The sequence below is a fragment of the Strongyloides ratti genome (genome assembly GCF_001040885.1).
Source record: "Strongyloides ratti genome assembly S_ratti_ED321, chromosome : 1".
In the NCBI taxonomy this organism is placed as follows: Eukaryota; Metazoa; Nematoda; class Chromadorea; order Rhabditida; family Strongyloididae; genus Strongyloides; species Strongyloides ratti.
In genome coordinates, this window is record NC_037307.1 from 8,216,839 (window position 1) to 8,241,151 (window position 24,313).

The 24,313-nt window shown below is 23.6% G+C and overlaps 11 protein-coding genes across 11 annotated transcripts; 5 read left to right on the forward strand and 6 right to left on the reverse strand.

Moving 5' to 3' along the window:
• Positions 1-158: 158 nt before the first annotated feature.
• SRAE_1000255700 (ATP synthase subunit gamma, mitochondrial) lies at positions 159-1,100 on the forward strand (the record flags this gene model as incomplete). Its single annotated transcript, XM_024649647.1, has 2 exons — positions 159-503; positions 546-1,100. The coding sequence occupies 2 exons, from the start codon at positions 159-161 to the stop codon at positions 1,098-1,100; spliced, it is 900 nt and encodes a 299-aa protein (XP_024503503.1).
• A 999-nt stretch (positions 1,101-2,099) lies between these two features.
• SRAE_1000255800 (Hypothetical protein) lies at positions 2,100-3,032 on the reverse strand (the record flags this gene model as incomplete). The annotated part of the gene is made up of 1 exon (XM_024649648.1): positions 2,100-3,032. One exon carries the CDS (start codon positions 3,030-3,032, stop codon positions 2,100-2,102), a length of 933 nt encoding a protein of 310 aa, XP_024503504.1.
• A 333-nt stretch (positions 3,033-3,365) lies between these two features.
• On the reverse strand, positions 3,366-4,164 carry SRAE_1000255900 (UBX domain containing protein TUG/UBX4 family-containing protein; the record flags this gene model as incomplete). The annotated part of the gene is made up of 2 exons (XM_024649649.1): positions 3,366-4,043; positions 4,087-4,164. 2 exons carry the CDS (start codon positions 4,162-4,164, stop codon positions 3,366-3,368), a joined length of 756 nt encoding a protein of 251 aa, XP_024503505.1.
• Positions 4,165-5,064: 900 nt separating this feature from the next.
• SRAE_1000256000 (Hypothetical protein) lies at positions 5,065-5,431 on the forward strand (the record flags this gene model as incomplete). Its single annotated transcript, XM_024649650.1, has 2 exons — positions 5,065-5,196; positions 5,237-5,431. 2 exons carry the CDS (start codon positions 5,065-5,067, stop codon positions 5,429-5,431), a joined length of 327 nt encoding a protein of 108 aa, XP_024503506.1.
• Positions 5,432-6,603: 1,172 nt separating this feature from the next.
• Positions 6,604-6,843, forward strand: SRAE_1000256100 (Hypothetical protein; the record flags this gene model as incomplete). The annotated part of the gene is made up of 1 exon (XM_024649651.1): positions 6,604-6,843. The coding sequence occupies one exon, from the start codon at positions 6,604-6,606 to the stop codon at positions 6,841-6,843; it is 240 nt and encodes a 79-aa protein (XP_024503507.1).
• A 251-nt stretch (positions 6,844-7,094) lies between these two features.
• SRAE_1000256200 (Protein-cysteine N-palmitoyltransferase porcupine) lies at positions 7,095-7,919 on the forward strand (the record flags this gene model as incomplete). Its single annotated transcript, XM_024649653.1, has 3 exons — positions 7,095-7,539; positions 7,578-7,825; positions 7,878-7,919. The coding sequence occupies 3 exons, from the start codon at positions 7,095-7,097 to the stop codon at positions 7,917-7,919; spliced, it is 735 nt and encodes a 244-aa protein (XP_024503508.1).
• Positions 7,920-8,923: 1,004 nt separating this feature from the next.
• Positions 8,924-12,468, reverse strand: SRAE_1000256300 (Protein-tyrosine phosphatase, receptor/non-receptor type domain and Protein-tyrosine/Dual specificity phosphatase domain and Protein-tyrosine phosphatase, catalytic domain-containing protein; the record flags this gene model as incomplete). Its single annotated transcript, XM_024649654.1, has 3 exons — positions 8,924-9,285; positions 9,333-9,621; positions 9,670-12,468. 3 exons carry the CDS (start codon positions 12,466-12,468, stop codon positions 8,924-8,926), a joined length of 3,450 nt encoding a protein of 1,149 aa, XP_024503509.1.
• Positions 12,469-15,721: 3,253 nt separating this feature from the next.
• SRAE_1000256400 (Hypothetical protein) lies at positions 15,722-17,383 on the reverse strand (the record flags this gene model as incomplete). Its single annotated transcript, XM_024649655.1, has 1 exon — positions 15,722-17,383. One exon carries the CDS (start codon positions 17,381-17,383, stop codon positions 15,722-15,724), a length of 1,662 nt encoding a protein of 553 aa, XP_024503510.1.
• Positions 17,384-18,007: 624 nt separating this feature from the next.
• On the reverse strand, positions 18,008-20,041 carry SRAE_1000256500 (Peroxisomal acyl-coenzyme A oxidase 2; the record flags this gene model as incomplete). Its single annotated transcript, XM_024649656.1, has 2 exons — positions 18,008-19,774; positions 19,814-20,041. 2 exons carry the CDS (start codon positions 20,039-20,041, stop codon positions 18,008-18,010), a joined length of 1,995 nt encoding a protein of 664 aa, XP_024503511.1.
• Positions 20,042-21,071: 1,030 nt separating this feature from the next.
• On the reverse strand, positions 21,072-21,763 carry SRAE_1000256600 (ER lumen protein-retaining receptor; the record flags this gene model as incomplete). The annotated part of the gene is made up of 2 exons (XM_024649657.1): positions 21,072-21,521; positions 21,572-21,763. The coding sequence occupies 2 exons, from the start codon at positions 21,761-21,763 to the stop codon at positions 21,072-21,074; spliced, it is 642 nt and encodes a 213-aa protein (XP_024503512.1).
• Positions 21,764-23,312: 1,549 nt separating this feature from the next.
• SRAE_1000256700 (Amidinotransferase family-containing protein) lies at positions 23,313-24,263 on the forward strand (the record flags this gene model as incomplete). The annotated part of the gene is made up of 4 exons (XM_024649658.1): positions 23,313-23,423; positions 23,466-23,603; positions 23,662-24,078; positions 24,129-24,263. 4 exons carry the CDS (start codon positions 23,313-23,315, stop codon positions 24,261-24,263), a joined length of 801 nt encoding a protein of 266 aa, XP_024503513.1.
• Positions 24,264-24,313: the final 50 nt, after the last annotated feature.

The following is a 24,313-nucleotide window of genomic DNA, read 5'->3' on the forward strand; positions in this document are numbered from 1 at the left end:
CAATTTAATCATTTATTCATAAAATTAAGTCGCGGCCCACACTTTGAGTTATTACATCGATGATAGGTGTATATTTTTCGTAAAGTTTTTATTTATTTTTTTCAAACAAACACTAAATCTTTGATTTTGTTATTTTATAGGTTCCTAAACAACTTAATATGCTTCAAAACGGAGGACATCTTTTTAAAATTGGTGCTTTGGCTGCTCAAAATGTTGAACAACGCATGGGAATGGCTACATTAAAGGATATTTCAATTCGTTTGAAATCAGTCAAAAATATTCAAAAAATCACTAAATCTATGAAGATGGTAGCAGCTGCTAAATATGCTAAAGCTGAACGTGAATTAAAAGGTGCTCGTTCTTTTGGACAAGGAGCCAAAGCTTTCTATGACAATATCCTATCAGAAAGTACTGGTGATAATGCTGAAGCCAACAAGAGATTACTTGTACTCATGACATCAGACAGAGGTCTATGTGGTGGTGTTCATTCTTCTATTGCTAAGGTAATTATCATATTTTTTTTTATGTTTTACAATTTTTTTTAGGAAGCAAAGAGTATTCTCAACAACAAAAAAGATGGAGTTGATTATAAAATAGTCGCTATTGGAGATAAAGCTAAACTTAGTCTTCAACGTTATTTCTCAGAATATTTCCTTCTTTCAGGTAACGAGATTGGTCGTGCCCCACCAACATTTGAAGATGCTTCTATTGCCGCTGAAGCTATTATGAACTCAGGATATGATTTTGACACTCTTGATATCATTTTCAATCGTTTTAAAACTGTTGTTTCTTACGATACATCAAAGATTCAAGTTCTTCCTTTAGAGTCAATTAAGAAAAATGAAAAATTGAATGCCTATGATTCATTGGATGATGATGTTCTTCAGTGTTATACTGAATACTCTCTTGCTCAAATGATTTATTATGCCATGAAAGAATCTGCTACATCCGAACAATCATCTCGTATGACTGCTATGGATGGTGCTTCTAAGAATGCCGGAGAAATGATTGATAAACTTACACTTCAATTCAACAGAACCCGTCAAGCTGTCATTACAAGAGAACTTATTGAAATTATTTCTGGAGCTGCCTGTGTTTAAATTTGAAAATTTTCCAATTCACATAGTTCTTAGAGATGATTGTCTTGTATTCACCCCATTATATTATCGTTAGGAATTGATAAATGTTTCAGATAAGTAACTGTTACTAGAATAAAAATAATTTTAAGAATATCATATAAAAATTAATATAAACTCTTAAAGAGTTTAATTTAATTATGGTTTTTTATAGAAAAAATTTTTAAATTTTTTAAAGTAGATAATATAAATATAAATTATATCAGTGGAAAGTTTACAGATTAAATTTATTAAATGTTTTTGTAATGGGTACAAAAATTTATTATTTAATGCTGTTTTGATGTAGGTCAATTACATCTTGTACTTTCATATTTTTATTTACAAGTTTCAACAAAGATTCTTGATTGAGTTTTCATAAAGGGTGTTAAATAATTAAAACAAAACATTCAATATATATTTTTTTGAAAACAAGTTGAATTTTCTATATGCTTCATTCATATTTTGTAATCATTTTGTTTCCCATTTTCCTAATATGTTGTTGTTGATTCTTTTACTTTATCTTTTCAATTCATCATATGCTAGTGAGTCTTCGTTTTATTGATACCTAAAAAATCTACTAATATTTAGAAAATTTTCTATCAAAAAAATGATAAAATACCCTGTGACAAAAGTCGACTGTTATTTGCAATAACTTTATGTAAAAGAGTTAATTTTTATTTTTCCAATAAAAAATAAAAAAAAAACTTTTGTATTCAGCACTTCTAAAAAAAATCTCCCCTAGATCAAATTTTACTTTAAAAGATTATTTGCAGCAAATGTTAAATTTCCTTTTTTTCCAACATCTAAATAAATATAATTATTTGTAAAAATAACTGCTCTTTCCGTTACCAGTGCAGTTTGTATTTTATAAAAATTTACTAAAAATTTAAAAATCAAAAAAAAATTGTTTATAATTTATTTTTTATATATATATAAGATAAAGATATTTGCTGTCATTGCTTATATAATATTATCAAGTTATGTTTATTTCTTTCCCAAGAACTTTAAGAATCGACCGGTTACTGATTTATTGTTTGATTGTGTACTTGGTCTAGAACTACCAGAAGAAGCTTGTTCTCTGTTTCCTATATTTATTGGTCCACTTGGTCTTGGGTTAATAGTTGGAGCAAATGGTGTAAATATTGTATTTCCTTTAAGCCAATCATTACAAATATTAGTAGCTTCTTCATCGGATACTAGAGAAACCAAATCTTCTTTAAAATGTGTCATAATATTATTGGTGAAAGTAAAATTTTTATGTTTTAAACGTAAAGTACTTGCTGGGGCAATATCAACATCAATTAAATCTTTTGTCGCACTTCTTTCAATAACACTGGTGATTACTAGTGAAAGATCAAATTTTGATTGTGGATCTTTTAATAGTGATTTAAATTCATCATAAACAACATTAGATTTTTCTTTGGATAAAAAACAGAGCTGAAGTACATAATCCGAATTTAATTCAAAACGCACTACGGTATGTGCATAAGCATTCAGTTTAAGTGTTTTATTTTTACCAGAAACATAAGACTTGAAGACAAATGCTCTATTTGCATCTTTATTTGCAGCTTCTGTTAATTCCATTTGAAATCTTTTAGCATCTTGTGAAGTCATTTCAAAATCAACTTCAGATGCATCAATATCTACTGGTGGGATATGTTTTTTTTTGAATATAACTGGTCTTCGTTCACAAGTTCCTTTGTTATTCAATTCCTCATCTCTTAGTTTTTGTAACCTGGAAGAATCATCATTAGTTTTTTTTTCTAAATCTGTATCTAAACGAATTTTTCCAGTACTATCCATAATATTTTCAACTAATAGATCATTTTGACCAGAAGCCAATGAAGCATCAACACTGTTGAGTAGTGAATTCAATTTATCCAAACGGGAAGAACCAGAATTTGAAATATTCGACATAGAGGAATTACTGTCAGTAGAATTGGACAGTCTCAAATTGGTTATGTAATGGTAGTGTCAACATCCCAACATTTTTTGTCTTACAACATTAAAAGTTTTACATTTTCAATGATAAATAAAAGTAATTTTTTTTCTAACATAAAATTTTGTAAATATAAATATGTTTATTTTAAAACCAAATACTTCATATTAGAAATCTAATGGAAAAAAAAATTGTTTTTAAAACGTTTATTTTGACAATTTTACATTAGTAATACTATATCACGTGGAAATTATTATTACCAAATAAAATAATTCAATTTATAATTTACATATTTTTTTTACTCATTACAACTATTCTTCATTTTTTAATTCTTCACTTTTCAATTCTTCTTTTTTTAGTTCTTCAAGATATTCTTTTTTCAATTTTTCTAGTTCAATTTCTCTTTGTCTATTTTTTGCTTCATAGAATTCATTTCTCAATTTACTTTCTTGTTCCATTTTAACTTTCAATAGTTCTCGCTCCTCATTTTCCTTTTTTTTCAAAAGAAAAATTTCTTCCATTTTTTTTCTTTGTTTAGTCTCTTCATTCAATCTTTTCTTAAGTTCAAGTTTTTCTTCTTCACTCAATACTCGAAAGTCATATTTAATTAATACGCGATCATTTTTTATACCAATTGATTTTAATGTTTTTGATTTTAATTCCTCAACACCAATAAAGTTTTTATTCATAAACATAACAACAGGATGTTTTTCTTCTGATGTTAATTCAACTGAAAAATTTTCTAATACCTCCAATAGTGTTAAAGTATTTGATAAAACTTTTTGTTCTCGTGAACCAGAAGGACCTTGTAGAGCAATCGTGCATTGAAAATTATCAGAGGATGACACAAAGTATTGTAAATTTAATGTTGTACCATTGCTTAATCCAGATAAACGAAAGGGCAAAGATAAATCAATGACTTTTTTTTGATATACCAATTTATAATTTTCCGGAACTAAACCTTGCTTTAGACACGCTTCTTCTAAAATCTATTTTAAAATAATTTTTGTAAATTATGTTATAGGAACAAACCTCTTGTAAAATTTTATTGGGAGTAACTTTAACAGTAGTTCTATGTGCAGTTGGTGATAAAATAATCAACGATGACATTATTTTAATATCTTATTAAAAATAAATCTTTTCCTTATCAGTTGTAAAGGATATTTAAAAAAAGTTGATAGTTGTATAGATGTTTATTTTTTCGTTGTAGGATTTTTAATTTATTTGTTTTGCCTTTAATTAAAAAACATCATATTTTTTTCGTAAGTTATTTATATTGTTGATCCTCAAAATAATTAACATATCAAACTTTAAAAATAAAATTTTTTTTGTACACATATTAATTTAATTTTTGTGTCTTTTGTAGTTTAAATATAATATGAACCAAATATTTTATCTATTTCTACACTTTAATTTTACTGTTACTTAACATAATTCTTAAAAATGATCATGGTATTACAAATTTTGAAATAAGTTTTAATAATTATTTGATCAAATACATAAAAACAACAATGGTTTCTAATCAAATATTACTTTAACAAAAAAATAGTGAATACATTTAAAGAGAATATTCTTAATAATAAAAAAAATTTTAGATTCATTAAAATATAGTATATTAATTTAATTATTTTTAACCCAAAAGAAATTTTTTAAATGAATATTTTTACAAAAACAAACTTTTGTTACGTTAAATAATATAAATTGTTACATCACCAATTAAACATTTACTTTGTACTTTTACAGCTGATAGTATTAAAGAAGAAGTTGTGTTTTAAATTCAAATGGACTATGTATTTCAATATTTTTGTACGTTAAAGTTTGTTCTCGATAAGTTAAATTAAATTGACATGATATAAAGTCAAAATTACATTTGTGCAAATTACTTTTTAACTTTCTTTTTAAATTATGACTTTGCGAAAAGGTAATTTAGGGTTAATTTACTATGAGGATGCAATAATTTTATCAAAAATAAAAAAGTTGAAGAAATTATTAATACGAAAACAATTGATTATGACATCATATTTAATGCAATTTGAAATATCATTAGAGGAAGTTAAAGAATTTCATAATAACTTGATAAAAATGAATAATGAAGACAATAACAATTCTTTGATTTATATGAAAGTGGAATCAGCCTACGAAGTAAGTTTTTCAAAATTTGAATAGATAATAATATGTCTAGGAAAGTATTGAATATCATAGATCACTTTATGAACGGATTATACAATTGAAAAAATACTTACATTGTGAGATTCGGAAATACAAAGAATATTGTAGAATGGTTGATATATATGTTTGTCCAAATTCTCAAATAGTTATAGATTCTATTAAAGAAGTTTTGATAAAATTCAATAACATTAATGTTGATTTTTTGTAATTTCTAGTGAAACTTTTTATTTACAAAATTTATTTTTTTTTAAATATTTAATATTAAATTTTAAAAATTATTATAATATTAATATTATTAGATTGTTGTTTCACGTATTTTGTTTTAATAAAAAAATTAAAATTATAAAAAAAAACATTTATATTTTCTTATAACAATTAATTATTAAAATTGACAAGATCACAAAGTTTAACCTTTGATGTTTAATAATGATATAGTATAAGCTATTTTAATTAATTTCAGAATTTTTACAAAAATATATATTTTAATTTACACTTGAATATCATTTTTAGATGATGACTTCTAAAAAATTTTTGTCAATTTTAAATAACACTAACGTTTTTCCAAAAAAAATGTTTTTTTAAATATGTACTTTTTATATTTATTATGAATAAATTTATTTTTTTTATTTGCAGTGATATTTACTTTTTCTTCATATTTGTAATGATGTTAGTTGAAATCAAAAGGTTTTGTTGTTGTCTTTTTATAAAATTATGTAGATAATTATTTTGGGGTTATTTATTTTTGTTGATATTTTGTAAAAATTTTTTTAATGTAATTTATGATAAAGTTTACCTTTATTATTAAGTGTTAAATATTATCAAAAATATAAAAAATTAAACATCATATGTTGTGTAGAAATATTTATTTTTTAAAAATTAAAAAGACCTAGAAAATTTGAATATGTTGATGTTTAAGTTGAAGTTTTTTTTAATAATTTTAGTATGTGTACCAAAAATTCAAATGATATTTTTTTGAAAATTTTTTAGAATTAGTTTAAAAAAATTTTTTTAATAAAAGTGCAAATAATTTGTTTCATTTAAAATGATATATTTCTTCAATATATTATTAAACATTACTTTTATTTAATTATAACTCATAAATTGCTTTTATTGATTTTTATGACATTATTCTTTAGACATTAAAATTGTAAATTTAAAATATAAAAGATGTTTCAATTGAACGATTGATTTTAACAAGTGTTTTTAATTTTTTTTTAATTTTTAAATTAATATTGTACACATTAATAATGTAAAAATATATTTCTCATTTATACATTTTACTTCTTCAGGTGTATGTAAATAATATATTATTGTTTGAAAGATAAATGTTTTTTTTTCTAGAAATAATATAAATTAAAAAATTTTGTGAATTATAAGATTATGTCTTTTGTTAGGTTACCAGGTGAAGATATGCATAACTTCATTAATATGCTAACTGGAGAGGAGCGCCTTGAATTAGAAAATATATATTCAGAAATGAATAAAAGTTATCCTGAAAGGATATATGAACTGATTTTTAGTATTTATCCTCAATTTAGGCTTCTCTTTTTAGTATGCTTATTTCAAAGAATCTTAATTTCATATGGTAAGAAAGTACTTTTAGATATAATTTATTTTTAGGTTCATTAATAAGTAGGAATTTTTTTCATCTTATATTTGGGATTATTGGACTTTACATTCTTTCTGATAGAAATAATTCTGTTCCAACGGTAACAATTCACTTATCCTATTTCTTTTGTTTATTTTTAACTATTAAAAATTTAAAATCATTTCCACTCTTACCATTTATTATTACTCTAATATGCAATTTTTCTTTACAACATTATCTACAAGACAAAACTTATTCTTCTATTCATGGATCATTAATGATAATGTCAATGAAAATGATTTCATTAACATTTGAAAAGAACATCAAATTAACAGAAGTTTTTGGCTACATATTTTCACCAGGAACTTTGATATTTGGTCCATTTATAACATTAAGAATGTACAGATTATCATTTCAAACAAAATTTTTTTCAAACTTATACATTCCCATTTTATCATTAATTTTATCTTCATTGTTTTTATTTTTGTCACACTATATCGTTACTGATGTTGATATTTTAAATCATAATTCACTATTTATTAACTACAAAACAGCAGCCTCTTTTCGTTACTCTCATTATTTTGTTTCTTATATTTCATTAGCATTGGCATCTTTATCTGGAATTCCAATAGATCAAGTTACCTCGTGGTTTAGTGTAGAAGTTCCGCGTTCTATGATGAATGTTGCTTGTTACTGGAATATTCCAATGCATATATTTTTTCACAAATGTAAGTTTCATTCTTCATCAACAAAGATTACTTTTTAGATGTTTTTCAAAAGTTAAAAGAAAATGGTAGATTTACAGCTATCCTCCTTACTTTTGTTTTCTCGGCAATGTTACATGGTTTCAATTTTCAGTTAACAGCCGTCTTAATAAGTATTGGAATTAATGCTTCTGTTGAATCAAAACTAAGAAACAGACTTTCTGTTATGTTAAATAGTTGCTGCAAATCTCGTGAATGTTTAGAAGGTTGTAATCATTATTATAGAAGATATCACCTTCGAACACTTATTGTAAATTTTATATTTTTAATCATCAATATTTATCATTTAATATATCTTGGAGCTCCATTTGATGATAATACCGATGATGGTAGATACTCGATGAAACATACTCTCAAAATATGGTCTCAGGAATTTTATTTTATCTCACCAATTATAACATTTTTTACCTGTATATTATCTTCCATAATTTAAACTAGTGTAGACTTAGCATGTGCTAGTTGAAAGTATATAAACTTCAATTAGCTATAAACTTATTTTATGTAGTTTTTTTTGTAATTTAAAAAATAAAATGTATATTTATAAATATTAAATACTTTATTTAGTTCAATGTTGATAGAAATAATAAAAATTAATAATCATTTATCAAAAAAGATTCTATCGACTTTCAAAAGATGTATGATATTTTAATCAAGAAGAAAGTATATCCAGAAAAACTTATTGAAGTTTTAAAAAAAAAACAAAAAGTAATAAATATAACAGTTTACACACAAATATTAAAAAAAAGATTTCTTTTGCTCAATGATAGCTATATAAATATAATTTTTGGTGCTTTATAATTAGAACCCCGTCATTTTCAAAGAGCCATAACTTTCCTCAAATTTTTTTTTTATAAAATTTTGAGGCATGAGATTCCTTTACAATCTCTCTTTGTAATTAAAGAAAAAATTAAAAAAAAAAAATTATTCAGTACAAATCAAAGGTCAATTACCTTTTTTTCTTTATTTTTCACCAAAAAATTCCAATTTTGTTGTTTATAAAATTATTTATTAAAATTAAATATCAATTACATCTTTTCAGACATTTTTATACATTTTTCATTTTAAAAATTGACATCAAACTTTTTTTTTCATTTTAAATAAATTTTAAATGGAGGGTAACTAACAGAAAAGAACCAGAAAAAAATTAAATAAAAAAAATTTTATAATGTTATAATTGTTTTTGGTTTCATAGATTTTTTTCAAATGTATGTTTATATTTTAAATGAAAACAAATTATATTTAAAAATTTATTAATCATAAATGGTTATAAAATGATATTATGATTAAATATTGGTGACAAAACAGAATGTCATCATAATATTTTTAATTATTAAACATTTATAAATTATTATTTTCTATAGTTTCCATCTTGGCGGTAGATATCTTCTGCTAACTTCGTGAAGTTTTTATAAGCATCTTCATCCATATCATTTATCTCATCTTTAAAATGCTCATAAAGAATGGACAAAGAGAAGATAAATTGACTCTTTGTTTGCACTGCCTTATAACGATGCATTCGTAGAGTCTCCAAAAATTTGACTGGATCAAAAGCTTTGCCATAATTGATCATATCGATCATATAAATGACTAATGCTAATGTTCCAGTTCTTCCTATTCCTGCACTACAATGAATCGCTATATAACGATCATTGTAAAGATTTATAATCTTTTTGTACAGTTCATGAATAGGTTTACTTTCATTAGGTATGCCTAAAAAAAACAATCAACATAAATTTTTTTAATCAAAATAAACTTACTTTTATCAGGCCAATTAATGTAATGAAGTAATTTAAAATTACTTGCTACATTTTTATTATTATAAATTGTGTAATCATATTCAATAATATGATTTACTTCATCAACTTTCTTATCAATATACAAGACAGTATATCTGCTTGTTTTCATATCTTTAACATCAGCAGGAAAATAAGGATAGCACTTATTTTGCACCTTAATTTCATTAACATTGACAAGTACGACAATGATTCCGATCTTGTATCTAAAAATCATGTCATACATATCATCAACTGTTGTTTGTATTGGTGCCTAAAAAAATATACATTAAATAAAGTTTAATTATTATTAATATCTTACCTGACACATAATAATTTTTCTTTCCTTTTCATCACCATACTTATAGACCATTTGATTAGCATGTATATAACCACGAATATCTTTAGAATCATATCCATTAATGTTGATTGAATATTTGTCAAGACATACTATGTCATTGTAACGATTCTTCTTTAGAAGCTTGCTTTTAATCATATTAAAACGTTGACATTTTTTCAAAAGATCACCATTACTCATCATTCCAACGCTATCAAATTGGACACAAAGATCATTTAATTTTCCAGAATCAATTACATTAACATATTTTAAGAAATTTTTAAATTTTTCTTTCATCTTATTTTCACGTTTTTCCAAATTATAAAGATAGTGTTCGTACTCCTTGGCAAAATTTATTCTTCCATTATTTCCACCAATTAACATATTGTTGTCAAAGAAGTATGTGACAAGAGCTTTCAATAAATAAGCATATTCCATAGAAGAGATGTTTCCACCATAACGTTTTTCACGAACTTCTTTTATAATCTCCATTGGATTATAAACTGAGGTATCAGTTTCCATTGCTTCCAAAATACAGCAGAAATATGTGAACATGAATACACGTGATCCAGCACTACGTGAAGCATGAACAAGAACATTCCTATTTCCAGCACATTCAGAAACCTCTGAGTACAAATTGGTGAAGTGTAGATCCGTACTTGGTATTGCATGTTCTTTCCAATAACTAACATGAAATAGTGACAGTTCCTTTGATTCTCCTCCTTTCATAGTCATGCTAAATTTTAAAACTTTAACATATGAAAGATTTGTTGGGACCTCGTTCAGAAATTTAACAGCAACATTTCCATAAGTCTGGTTTTTCTTTGACCAATATAATTGTTTCTCATCTTTTACTGGTCCATCGCTCTTTTCTTGATGAATTATTGAAATAACAACTGCGACATCCTCTTTATAGAGTAACTCCCAAAAATATTTTACTCTTTCAGGTGTTGGTCCATCAGAGATGATATACTTTCTTTCTGGTGAGACATCATTAATGTAATGAGCTCTTATTTCCCCAAAGATTGATTTAAAACATTTGACCAAAGAAGAATTAAAAAGAGTCGTTGTATCGAAGTCGACCTCTTCATCACCTTCTATTTTCTTTATAAAAGTTTTTTTCTTCAATATATCCGGAATATATTTTTTATGTTGAACTATTTCACAATATTTTTCCAAATTGGCATTTGATAATTCCTTCCACAATTTAAATATATTGGGATATTTAGATGCTAGTTTTTTTCTTCTAATATGTAATTTTATTTGTTTAAGAAATATTAGTGCACAGAAACCAGTTAAAATTAAAATACCACCAAAAACACTTCCAACAATAATAGAAATTGCACCAATAAGTCCAACTTTTTCCTTAAGCTTTGCAAACGCTGATTTTTCTGAATCTCTTACATTTATACCATCACTATCTACTTTTAAATATTTATTTCCATTTTTATCTGTTTCGAATCTTGCTTTGTCATTGTGTAAAAAGGAGTTAATAAAAATAATTTCTCCGTTTGGTGTTTTGTAGTGACAGTCTAGAGTTGTGTTGAATTTTGTAGTATCTGATGTAAAAACAAAAGAACCAGAGCGATATAGACCATATTTTGCTACTCCATTAGCATTCAGCTCAGTTAGATTAACTATCTTTTCATTGTAACCAACTGCATGAAGATATCCAAAATTGAATCCATTGATAGAACAGTTTGGCTTGACCACCGTTTCATTTGATGCATATAGAAAGTATTCCAATGGATATATATATTTATCATTTGGTGGTGCGAAGTAAAATATCTTCGTTATCATTTCATTATCTTCAAGTGTAGGACAGTTATAAGTAAAATTTAAAAGTTCATATCCATTTATCGAAAAGGCTCCCTTAGTGATTTTGTTGGAGTTCGGCACTTCTTTAATACCATCCTTTGTATATACAACCTTGTTTATTAAAATTTCTTCGTTTTTGTAAAAATCTTGTAATAATGGTAGATTTTTTAGAAGAAGTTGAATTGCAAGAAATTCTACCAAATAGTCAAATTTAATCACATCAATTTTTGTATTTTTCAGAGATATTTCAGTTGAATTATATCCCTTTATAACCATTAGTGGTTTATTGTTGATAGCTCTAAAGATCATACAAGGTTCTGCAAACTCCTTTTCATAACTATCTTGAGGTATTGTGAAGAAATAATAAAGCTTGTTTGCATGTGGCAAATCATCCGACGTTATCAACTCCTCATTAACTAAGTTGAGTTTAAATAATTTTCCATTCTTATCCTTTGTAAATTTTAAAATTTTTTCTTGATTATTACCACATTTGCTTGGAGAAGGGAGTTGATTAGATATTGTAACTTTTTTTGCCATCAAAAAAGGTTTTGGAGGGAGCTGCCAGTTTAAATTAAACTTCCAATCGTAGCTACTGCGTCTTCCGTCACTGTGCATTATTCCAATTTCTCCACAATGAATATGATGAGGTCCAGAGAGACTATATGCCAGAGGTATCCAAAAAAATGTTGCATTTTCATTTCGAAATTTTGATGGATTTTCAATAAAACTCCTGGTTGCAATAAATTTATCTCCAGTATGTCCATGTTTGTAATCGTAACCAGGAAGTTTCAATAAGATTACATCCGATGAAGTGTTTGCCTTGATGGCAACTGGAAATGTGGTTGCATTTATTACCTCAGGAACCGATCGAAAGAAGGTTCCATGAGTACTTCCTTCACAATGTGTGAAGGTTTTCAGAAGTAGCAGCAGGCAGATTGTTTGAAACTGGTAAATATCCAGAAACATAGTAAATTGTTTTTTGTTAAAAAACACGAGAATTTAATAACTTTTCGAATGATAGAAAATTGAATATTTTTCTCTCTTTATTCAGATTTTTAACAAAATTATTATTTTCTTTAAATAATATTCATATTTTATCAAATTATTGGAAAAAAAAGCTCTAATGTAAATGACTCTCTTTAAAATTAACTGATGTTACTATGCTATATATCTAATGAATGTACTTTGTACTAACAAAGAAACTTAGATAAATTCAAAAAGAAATAAAATTTTAATTAGTATGATTATGATTGAATATATCTATTTTATTTTTTTATTATACATATTTTTCTATGACTTCAATTGATCAACTAAATGATATGTTTTAAATGTTAAATAAATGAAGGTTTTTTTTTAGTAAAATTGAAATAGAATTTCACTAAATTTTATAACGTTCTAGAAACTTCTAATTATAAAAAAATTTTTAAATAATCTTTTTATTCAAAAAAATAAGCAATAATTGAATAAATGTGATAACACTTAATTATTTAAATTTTATATTAAATATTTTTGAAACCAATTTTTTGTGAACATTATACAATTTCATAATATTATGATTTTTAATAGATAAAGAATAAATTTACAAAAGTTTAAAACTGTTTTTTGAATTAACTAACAATTTAAAAATTTTTTTATCAAAAAAAACCACGTATCAAATTTTGCTTTACATAGATGCATTTATTTAACAGTTTTTATACTCTATATTAAATTAATAAGACATGTAATTTTTTATTGTAGGGTATTGTAACATATATATTAATATTTATAATTATAACTGTAAAATTTTCAGTCTCAGTTTTTTATATTGATATAATATATTCTTTGCATATTTTAGTACAAATTATCTTTTAATACCAGCTAATGATATTCTTAAATTTATAGTAGCAGTGCAAAAAACTGTTTGATTATTAAAAATTTGGAGAACAACAGTTAATGTTGAAACTTTTGTTGTGATATTTTAAATTGTAGTAACTTCAATAATTAATTAAAAAAATGTAACAAAATTATAAAGCCTACATTATTCTAATTAATTAAAAATAAATATAACAAGAAAATTACCGAATTTTTAAAATTTTGAAAAATTTAAAATGATAAAAATGTTTCTTTTAAAAAAATTATGTTTTAACAAATTGGTGGTATTGATAAAAAGTAGCATTAAATTTTTTCAGTACAATGATTAAAAATGTTTATTTTAAATTTTCTTAAGTTCGTTTGGTACAAAAAAAAATTATTATAAATTCTTATTTTTTTATAAGTAATCATATTTTTGAATATAAAATTTTATATTTAAAAAAAATGTTGCTCTTATATTAAAATGTATGATATTTTCGTAAATGTTAATATAAAAAAGGTATCATTCAAAAATAGTATTTTATATTTTTTAATAATAAAATAAACAGTTATTTTTCATAAAATTACAGAATTCATTTTTTAGTATTTTGTTAATAATTTAAAATTGTGAAAAAAATTTCTTGGTTTTTTTTTGTTTACACTAAAATTATTAAAAAGATTCAAAATGAGTTTTTTTCGCACTGGATAAAAAATTCTTTTTTTAAATTTAAGAATTTAGTTGATATCTTCAGAATCATTTAAAAAAAGTCTATATTTTTTGATTTTGAATATTTAGTTGATTTAAGATGTAATGTAAAAATTGTTATATAAATATCAAAGAATATTAGATTTAGAAAATTTGATTTATAAGAGTTTTTTAGTAAAATCAAAGTTATCAAATTCATTTATAATAAAAAATCTATTGAATTTGTCTGTAGAAAGTCAAACATCAACATGGAATAAATTGTAAAATGTTTTCAATAATCTTAAGTTTATACATTTACATTTTTTTTACAAAATATTAAATATTAGATCAAATATTGTTTAATTTTAAGGAAAGAATACATAACAGTTTCAAGTGATGTATTAATTTAAAAGCAAAAAGCATTTCAAGTACAATTACAAACTGTTCAAAAACAATTTTTATCTTGTCTAATTAAAGTGATTTCAATTTCATTAACAACATCTCCAGTATGCTTTTTCTTTTTAAATTTTTTACTCTATTAATTTCAAAAAAAAACATTTCCTCATTAAATTTTTTAAACTATTGAAGTCAAAATTGTTAGATGAAATAATTTTTAACTTAATACTATATCATTATAATAATAAAAAATTTTTTGTTAACACAGTTTAACATATATAATATTAGTCTAAAATAATTTTAAAAGAAAAATACATATTTTATAATATAAATAATGTTAATATTTCTTGTTTGTTGTAATAAAAATTTATTAAAAAAAGATTAAAATATTATTTATTAAAAAAAGGGACTTACGCCACTAACGGTTCCCAGGAGGTCTCCCATCCAAGTACTAAGATAGCTCGCAGCTGATTCACTTCGGAGATCGGACGGGATCCGGTGCATTCAGCAGGATATGAGCGTAAGACACTACCACAACTTTCTATCTTTCTCTTTCAAATTATTTTTATCACTTTACACTGCAATGTATGGGATGATAATTTTATTGCAAATTTAAACACACATATTTTGATAATAATATTTACATAATGTAATATTAATATAAATTATCATTTCCAAAATCTTTTAAATTAAAATTAGTTTTATAATTTTATTAAACTATTATTCATATTATAAAAAACAAAATATATTATTAATTAAAAATTTAATGATATTTAATTTGTTAATTAATTTTTAACATTTTTTTTTTATCATTTGATGAAAGAAATGTTATACCACTAGAAAAAACAAAAAAAGTTTAAAAAGGTTTAATAATTTTTTTTGTTACATAACACAAAATCCAACAATTAACATAATTAATTAATTATTATATTTGGTAAGTTTTCTTTTTTTTTGAAACATCGATAATATACTGTGATTTTATTCTAAATAGATAATTTTTAAAATTTTATTAATGTATTTTTTTCATAGTAATCTTGTAAAAATTTTACTTTATCAATTTCTATTTTTTTTATATTTATGCTTCTCTAAAAAAAAATTGTAACATAAATCTTTTGATATAAATTTTTTAGTAATACTTTTATAAATATTTTTCTGATAACTTTTTCAAAAACAACAATATATTAGAATATTTCGAGATAAATAGAAAACTTTACAACCATTTGTCACTCATAAAAAAATTCAATTCTTTTAACAGACTTTAATAAAATTTTTACTCATGGTTAAAAATTCATTGTATACAATTATATATTACTTGCTATCTTTTTGTGTTTCTAATATATTTTCACTACGAGAAAAATTACTTTTCTTTTTTATCCTTTTTGCTAATTCTTTTTCCTTCGATAACTTTAAAAAGCATTGTACAGTAGCAATAATTATAGTTGCAAGTACAACAAAAATAATTCCTCCTAAAATTGTATATATCCAAGTATTTTCAATTATTTTTTTAAGTTTTTCATACCATGTTTTATCTGATTTTTTTGATTCTTCATTAAAATATTCATCAGAATCATTTCTATAAATCATTTTTTTTCTATTTTTATTAATATCATTTCTATCAAAAATTTTTTTCCAACTTTGATCTAAGTTATTAATTATTTTGCGTATAGCGATAAAGGATTTAACGATAATAACTTGTCCATTTAATGTTTTATAAGTACATCTTAATGTTGTATTGAATTGCTCAATTTTTGATGTGAAGATGTACTCTCCGGAACGAATTAAACCATGTTTTTCTACTCCATTAATATTCAACTCATCTATTAGAACCGTTTTTCCATTCAAATTAACTGAATAAAAATATCCATAGTCAATTTGATTGATGGAACAATTTGGTTTGAAGGCCGGCTTATTTATTGGGAAAAATGATTGTTCTAATGGGAATTCATAATTTTCTTTTGGTGGTGCAAAATAGTATGTTTTTATTATTTTATTTGTATTATTAGGTGTCGGACAATTATAGGTGAAATTGACTAGCTGATATCCTTGTAATGAGGAGAAACTTTTAAAAGTTTTACTGGAGCTTAGGATTTCTTCAACTTTTTCCTTTGTAAATTTAACTTTATTAATAAAAATTTCATCGTTTTTGTAAAAGTCTTTTAATTCTGGTTTGTTTCTTATAACAAGCTGAATATTAAAAAATTTTTTCATATGATCCAGTTTAATAATACCAATTTCTAAATTGTTAAACTTTACTATATTAGGGTTGTATCCTTCAATTATTATTTCTGGTATATCATTGTAAGCTCTAAAAATCATACAGGGTTCTTTAGTTTCGTTTCTATCATTATCATCAGGTCTGATGAAGAAATAATATAGTTTATTCACATATGGAATGGCATCTGGAGTTTTTAATCTATTATCAATTAAATTGAGTTGAATCATTCTATCTTCTTTGTTTTTTGTAAATATTAAAATTTTTTGTTGATTATTACTACAATTATGGGGATACGGAAGGTGAGTTGATATATTCTTCCATTTTGCGACCATGAATGGGTTTGGTTGGGATTGCCATTTGAGTTTGTATTTCCAGAAATAACGATCGTGCATTTCAATATTAGATTTTGTAGTAATAATTCCACAATCAATCCAGCCAGGTTCATACTTTTTATATACCCATATTATCCAATTGAATAGAAATCTGTCGCCATGAGTTACCAAGTCTGATTCTTTCAGTACGTTATTCACAAGGAAAACATCCATAACATGGTTATGTTTGTATCCTATAGTTGGGCATCTTACAATAACGACGTCTGATATGGATGCAGACGTTAGCTTGACTGGAAAGGTGTTTTGATTGATGTTCTTAGGAACCAAAGGAAATAAATTTTCATAAGTACTTTCTTTACAGTATGTGAAAATTTGAAATAGCAAAAACCAAAAAGTTGTGAACTGTTTTGAATCCAGAAACATAGTTAGTTGTTTTTTTTTGTTAAAAAACAAGAGATTTAAATAATTTTCTCAATGAAAAAAAAATTGAACATTTTATTTTCTTTATTCAAAAATTTTTTTATCACAATTCATGTTTTTTTTTTAAATAATATTCATATTTTACTAAATTTTAGACAAGAAACGTTATAAAGTAAAAAGTTCTTACTAAAGTTAACTTATATTGCAATGCTATTGTACCTAAAGGGTGTATTTGGTACTCGTATAGAAAGTGTAATAACATAGAAAAAGAATCGAATTTGAAAAACCTCCGTTATGAATGAATATATCTATTTTATTTTATATTTTATATATTTTTTTTACTACAATTTATCAAAAAATTGATATGTTTTTAATTTTAAATAAATAAATTGTTTTAATGAAATTTAAATAGAAATTTATAATTTTTTTAAAGAATATCAGATAAGTATACTTTTATCGTAATAATTAAAAGAAAATTATTTTTATATGGTAAAATTTAAAAAAACATTAAATTTAACTATTCAAAATAAAATATACTTTCTCATATATTATTATATTATATGATTTTACTTTTTAATCAAATTATCATCGTTTAATATAAAAATCTTTTTTAAGAACAGAAACTTTCTAAAGTTTGCTCTTTTTATTATCATTGGTCATAGGTAACAAGTATTTTGTGTGAGATGGTAAAACTTCATATTGGTTTAACTCACTTTCTTGAGCCCATTTTAATAAATTTTCATAGACATTTCCATCGCGTCTTCCCAAAACAGAAATTAAATCACGATCAGAAAAGTCAAATGAATCGACAATAGAAACAGCATGAGGTCTAATCTTCTTCAAAATGTTATACATTTCAATTTTGATTTCATCAAGTTTTTCACCTGAAATTAAATTGTATTTCAAAGCAGCAGCAGAAATTTGATTTAATTCATATGTCTCCCATAATTCTTTCAATAAATTTAATGTATTTTTTATATGAAGATCATCAATTTTTTTGATAAATTCATTATAAACAAAACATAAAAAAACTCTAATATGAGCTTTAGCTGCTTGACAAAGATCAACAGCACATTCATTCCATGCTATTTCATGTTTAATACCAGATTCCTTTAATTTATTTAATCTATTTTTTACTTCTATTGCTGTGTAGTAAGATATTTTTTCAAAAATATTTTGAATATTATTATGTTTTTGATTATTATAATTTTTAAAAAAATATCCAAATAATTTATTATTTTTTAATGTACTTTCATTATTCTCAGTGGTGTCAATAATTTTCATAATATATCTTGCACATTGTTGAAGCATAACCATATTTTCACCTTCATATGTACATCCACCAATTTGTGTAGCATAAATATTTGGAAGACCACTTGCATGAGAATATCCATGACCTCCACAACTCATTCGACATTGTTCAATTCCTAAACCAACCTGATAAGAAATAACAGCTTTAAGACCTGATGTAAGACAATGAAGTTGAGGTAAAAGATCAGTATTTCCAGATGACATTTCTTGGTTTACTTTATTATATAAATCAAGAATATATTTTCCACCACATATAAATGCCCAAGTTTTGGCTAACTGAGGAAATAGTCTATATTGTTGTGTCTGATAGTCTAAAACTTTAACTTCTTTAGTTTTATCATCTAATTCTCCTTGTCTTCTAATACAACTATATCTTATAGCTATGGTACATGCCATAGCTAAGTATTGTGCCTGTTGATGTATCATTACTGATCTCACAAATACCATTGATCCATATGCTGCTTTTTCATGAATTGGTTTAATGTATTTACCACCTTTTTCAACTTGAGCATACTTCATAAACATAAATTTTCGGGGAATTTTAACATTATTAAATCTTATAAATCCATTATCAATACTTGAAAAAGCAAATTTGGGTCCAATATCACCAACTGTTATCCCTGGTAAAGGCATATGAGTATTAAAATCTCTTATTTGTACCATAAAAGAGTGTGGTCCATAACATTTACCATCAATATACAATTGTGCAACAACAATCGTAACATTACAAGTTTTTCCCAAATTTCCTGGCCACCATTTAGTTGATGTTGTCGTTGGACTATTAATTATAAATGTATCACTCTCTTTATCATAAGTGGCTGTTGTTTCTAGTTTTCTTAGATTAGTCCCATGCCCCATTTCAGTTTGAGCATATGTTCCAATAATTTTTTTTTGCATAACAAGATTTAACCAATACTCTTGTTGTTTTCCTTCCATTGAATTAAGAATATTTGGTAAAAAAACAAAAAAATGTAGTGACAATGGTGATCCTTCATATGAAAAAAATTTTTCATAAAACATTGCAGCTTCATTAGGATTGGAGGTTTCGACTTCATTAAAAAAATGTTCAAGAAATGCAACACACTATAAAAATAAAATAATTTGTAAAAAAAAATGACATACTTTTTTAGAGTTAACTTCAAATCTTTCCAGTCTACTCATAAAAATAATAGGTTTTTCATTTTGAAACTCAGGTAAATTTTCAATAAACTTTTCAAAATCTCTTTTTTTTTTTAATTTATCAACACCACCATAGTATAGGGTAGCCAAAGTTTGAGTATCAAAAGAACATTTTTTTCTTTCCTCTATCAATTCAAAATTATCATTTGATTGAATATAATAATTGGCCATTTTAGTAAATGTATATATTATTTTAAAAACAAATGATTATCTACAATGTCAACAGACAATTTTCATTCTTTATATATTTTTATTTATACTCTCTTATACTATCATTTTCTTCTTGATTAGAAAATTGTGGTTAATTTATACATGTGATTCAATTGATGTGACCTTTATTATTTCTAATTATTGATAAGAAACTATTTAATTGGTTCATACTACAATATACAATAATATAAATAAATAAGAGAGATAACTTGAATATATCATTTTTTTTTATATTTTATATAAATTACAATTTTTATTTTAATGTATTAATTATTAAAAAAATATATTTTTTTTTATCTAAAGTAAATTATTCTAAATGTAAAAATGTTACATATACTTTATAAATTGTACTTTATGTATCCCATATAATTTATTATTATTTTTATATTTATATATTTTTTAAATGTGTTATTTTATACTTTATAATAAAAATTTCCTACATTTTATTCATATATAAAAATAAAAATTTATAAATATCAATTTAATTATTGTTTTATAAAATATCATTAAACAAAAATCAATTTTGTTAAATAAAAATTTTTATATAAGAATAAAATGACATGCATAAGATATTAAGAAATAATAATATCTTTTTTTTTTACCTTTTTAACAATTCTATTAGCTATTATTTCTATTAATAATTATTAAATAATATACAACATTTATTTCAATAAAATTATGTCGTGGCCTAAATGTTAAATTCAAAATGAAAAACAAAACAATCCCAAATGTTTATTAAATTGTTTACAAAGGCAGAAATACAACTATTAAACTTAATATGGATACAATTATTATATAAAGAAAAAAAATTTTTTTTATCAATATTAATTTATAGTAAAAAAAAAATTGTTTTAAAAGCGCTATATAAAGAGCACAAACAAAAATATAAGACACCAAAATCAGCCAAGTACTGATTGAAATTTTTTTTTGAAAAGCTATTTTTAAATAATTTAATTCTATAAAAATATAATATTTCTATTATAAAAATAAGTTAAATTGGTAAAGCCATTTTAGCTTTTTCCTTTATAACTTTGTTAAAGTAAATATAAAAGAAATCAGCATACAAGACCGTTTGAACAACACCAGCAACAATAGCTATTGGATCATAAAATTGTTCTGTTTGATATCTGTAGACCCAATTTAAAATATAAAGACCTCTGTATAAACCAAGGCAAAATAGATAATGAGCTGTGATAGTTTCAGCTTCTCCTCTCTGTTGTAACATAAACATTTGTGGTAAAATAGCTACAGCTTCAAGATAAATGGAGAATGTCCAGAGAACCTCTAATGGTGTAAATTGAGCATTAATAACACATGCTAAAATTGCAGCTGGAATAATTAAAATTTCAACACGGAAATTGTCTTGTTCCGAGTTTGCTGTATGTTTAAACATATGATAAAAGAACACAACAGTGGCATAAGAACTAATTATAAAGAAAATCTAAAAATAATTGTTAAAATCAATATAAAAAATTTTAAAAAAAATTTTACCTTCATTATTGTATTATACAATGAAATGTATGTTGTGAAAAGATCCAAGTATCTTGTTGTGAAAACCAATGCAAAAAGTACTAACGATTTACCTGAAAGTCCAGAAACTGATTTTGTTTTCCATATTTTGAATAGTAAAATTATAATAGCAAATAAATGACATAAATCACCAGCTAATCTAAAAACATTCATTTTTTTCTGAAAAAATAAATAATTAACTATATAATACAAATTAATTTTTAAATATTCCAGGACAATATAATATAAAAAAAAAAAAAAATACTTTCTAGGTCAAAGACACGACCTTCATATTATGAGAGGCAAAATATCTGTATTGCGGCCATCACTAAAGATTCTGGCCACGTCACTTAATAATAAAACATATAATATCTAATCAATTAATTAACAAATATAAACTTATTTGCAAAATAAAATATTTTTACATAAGTGTTAACTAAAATTTTTTTTTTTCAATTAAATAAATTTAAATTTTTCTATATTTAAAAAATCAATTATAATAATAATTTATACTAAAATTATTTGATTGATTTAACAGAGTTAAATTTTTTCATTTACACAATCAATTAATCAAACAATAAAAATTTTTAATTATTAATCATAAAATTCCCGAAATACTATTATTAATAATTGAAAAATAAAAATTATTATTTAAAAAAATATATGATTTGATTAAAGTAAATATGGGTAAATTAAAAAGAAAATTATATTTGAATAATATGAGTTGGAGAATAAAAAATTATAAACACAGATAAATAAATAAATAGATATCAGATAGTTCATTGAAAGTTTAATTTTACCTGTGAAAAAAAAATAAATAAGAAAAAAAAATATGAGAGAATATAATATTTGTTGGAAGTAAATTTGAAAACTCCTGCCAAGAAGATTTGGAAATTTGTTGTTATGTGGTATAATAATTTTTAAAAATAATATGTTTAGTAATAAATTAAAAAGATTTTCATTTATTATTATTATATAAATAAATATATTTGTATTAGAGTGAATTATGTATTTTACAATTTGAATTACCATAAAAACTTGATAATTTTAATAACATATAAAGTATCTTTTAATAAAACTTGATAAATTGTATCAATAATAAAATTTCGTTGAATAAAAAGAAAATAAATGTACACAATCATGGTTAACACATGGTATATTTTTAAATAATTATTCTATATTTATTATATATTTTTAATAAAATAATTTTCATATACTTAAAATTTTTTTAATTATATTTATTGTAAAAAAAAATATTGTTTTTTTTTTTAATTTTTTTTTTAAAATAAAATACTTTGTTAAAATGTGAAGTTACATAAAATTTTTGTTATCATCTGACTTTACAATTTGTTTGCCATACGACCTATATGTATAAATAAATATATGTATATATATATGGTATTTTATTATTCCACATTTTGACTAGCTTATATTTAACTGGATTGTTGTAAAATGGTACATTTATATAAGCTCTGAAAGGGGGATGATGAGGTCAATCCTCTTTGTTAATGATTCTGGCTAGTTTATAGGGGTAGGAAGAAATACTGAGTGATGGTTAATGTTAGTTTAAAATTTGTTCAAAATATGAACGTATATTATTTATATTTATATTGTATTAATAATATTTATTTTTAGGTGTTGGTTAAAAACAACATATCACATATTTATATAAATAATTTTTTTTTAAACATTTTTCACAAAAATGAAATTTAGTCATGCAATAATGATTAGGCTCCCAGAAAAAATTAAATATGATGATAAAAAAGTGGGATCAAAAGTAGATTTAGCCTTAGCTAAACAGCAGCTGGAAACATTAACAGAAATACTGAAAGAGGTACACTTTATAATGGATTTTTTTTTTTTGATATTGTTTTAGGCTGGGATAAATGTTATTGAATTAGCACCAGAAAAAAAAGGACATTATTTAAGTTTGTTTCCAGATGATGCTGCTATAGTTATACATGGGACAGCTTTATTAACAAGACCCAAAAAACAGGAAGGACGTTTTGATGAAGTAATAAATTATAAAAAAATATTTCTTTTTTTTTTAAGATAATTAATTATATTTTTAGATAGCACAAATTCTTAAAGAATTAACATGGAATGTTGTTAGGTGTGAAGAAAAAGAAAATGGACATTCAATTATACTTGAAGGTTCTGATGTATTATTTACAGGAAAAGAAATTTTTGTTGGAATTAGGAAAGATGGAACAAATATGGAGGGTGCTTCAATTGTAGCAAAAACATTTCCAGATATTCCAGTAATGCCTATATATTTACCAAATAAATTACCACTTAAGCATTATTTTTGTATGGTTAAAGAAGGAGTATTAAGTTATTTTAAATGTAAAGATTCTGATATAATCTTAGAAAGATTAAATAGAGAAGCAACTTATAAATATCAAATATTATCATTAGATCAGGATACATCATCAAATTGTTTAAATGTAAATGACCATTTAATATATCGAGGTGATATAAATGAAACTGTAAGTGGATTAAATAATAATACATTTTTAATAGGATTATTTATTTTTAGAAATTTAATGCTTTAAAATTACCCATTGAATTGTGGGGTATTAATGTTAGTGAATTGATAAAAATTGGAGGTTCATTGACAAGATTTTGTTTACTAATAAACAAAATAAATAGTAAAAAAGGAATTTTATTATAAATATATTACAAATAAATATCTTACTTAATTATTTACATTTTTAATTATTA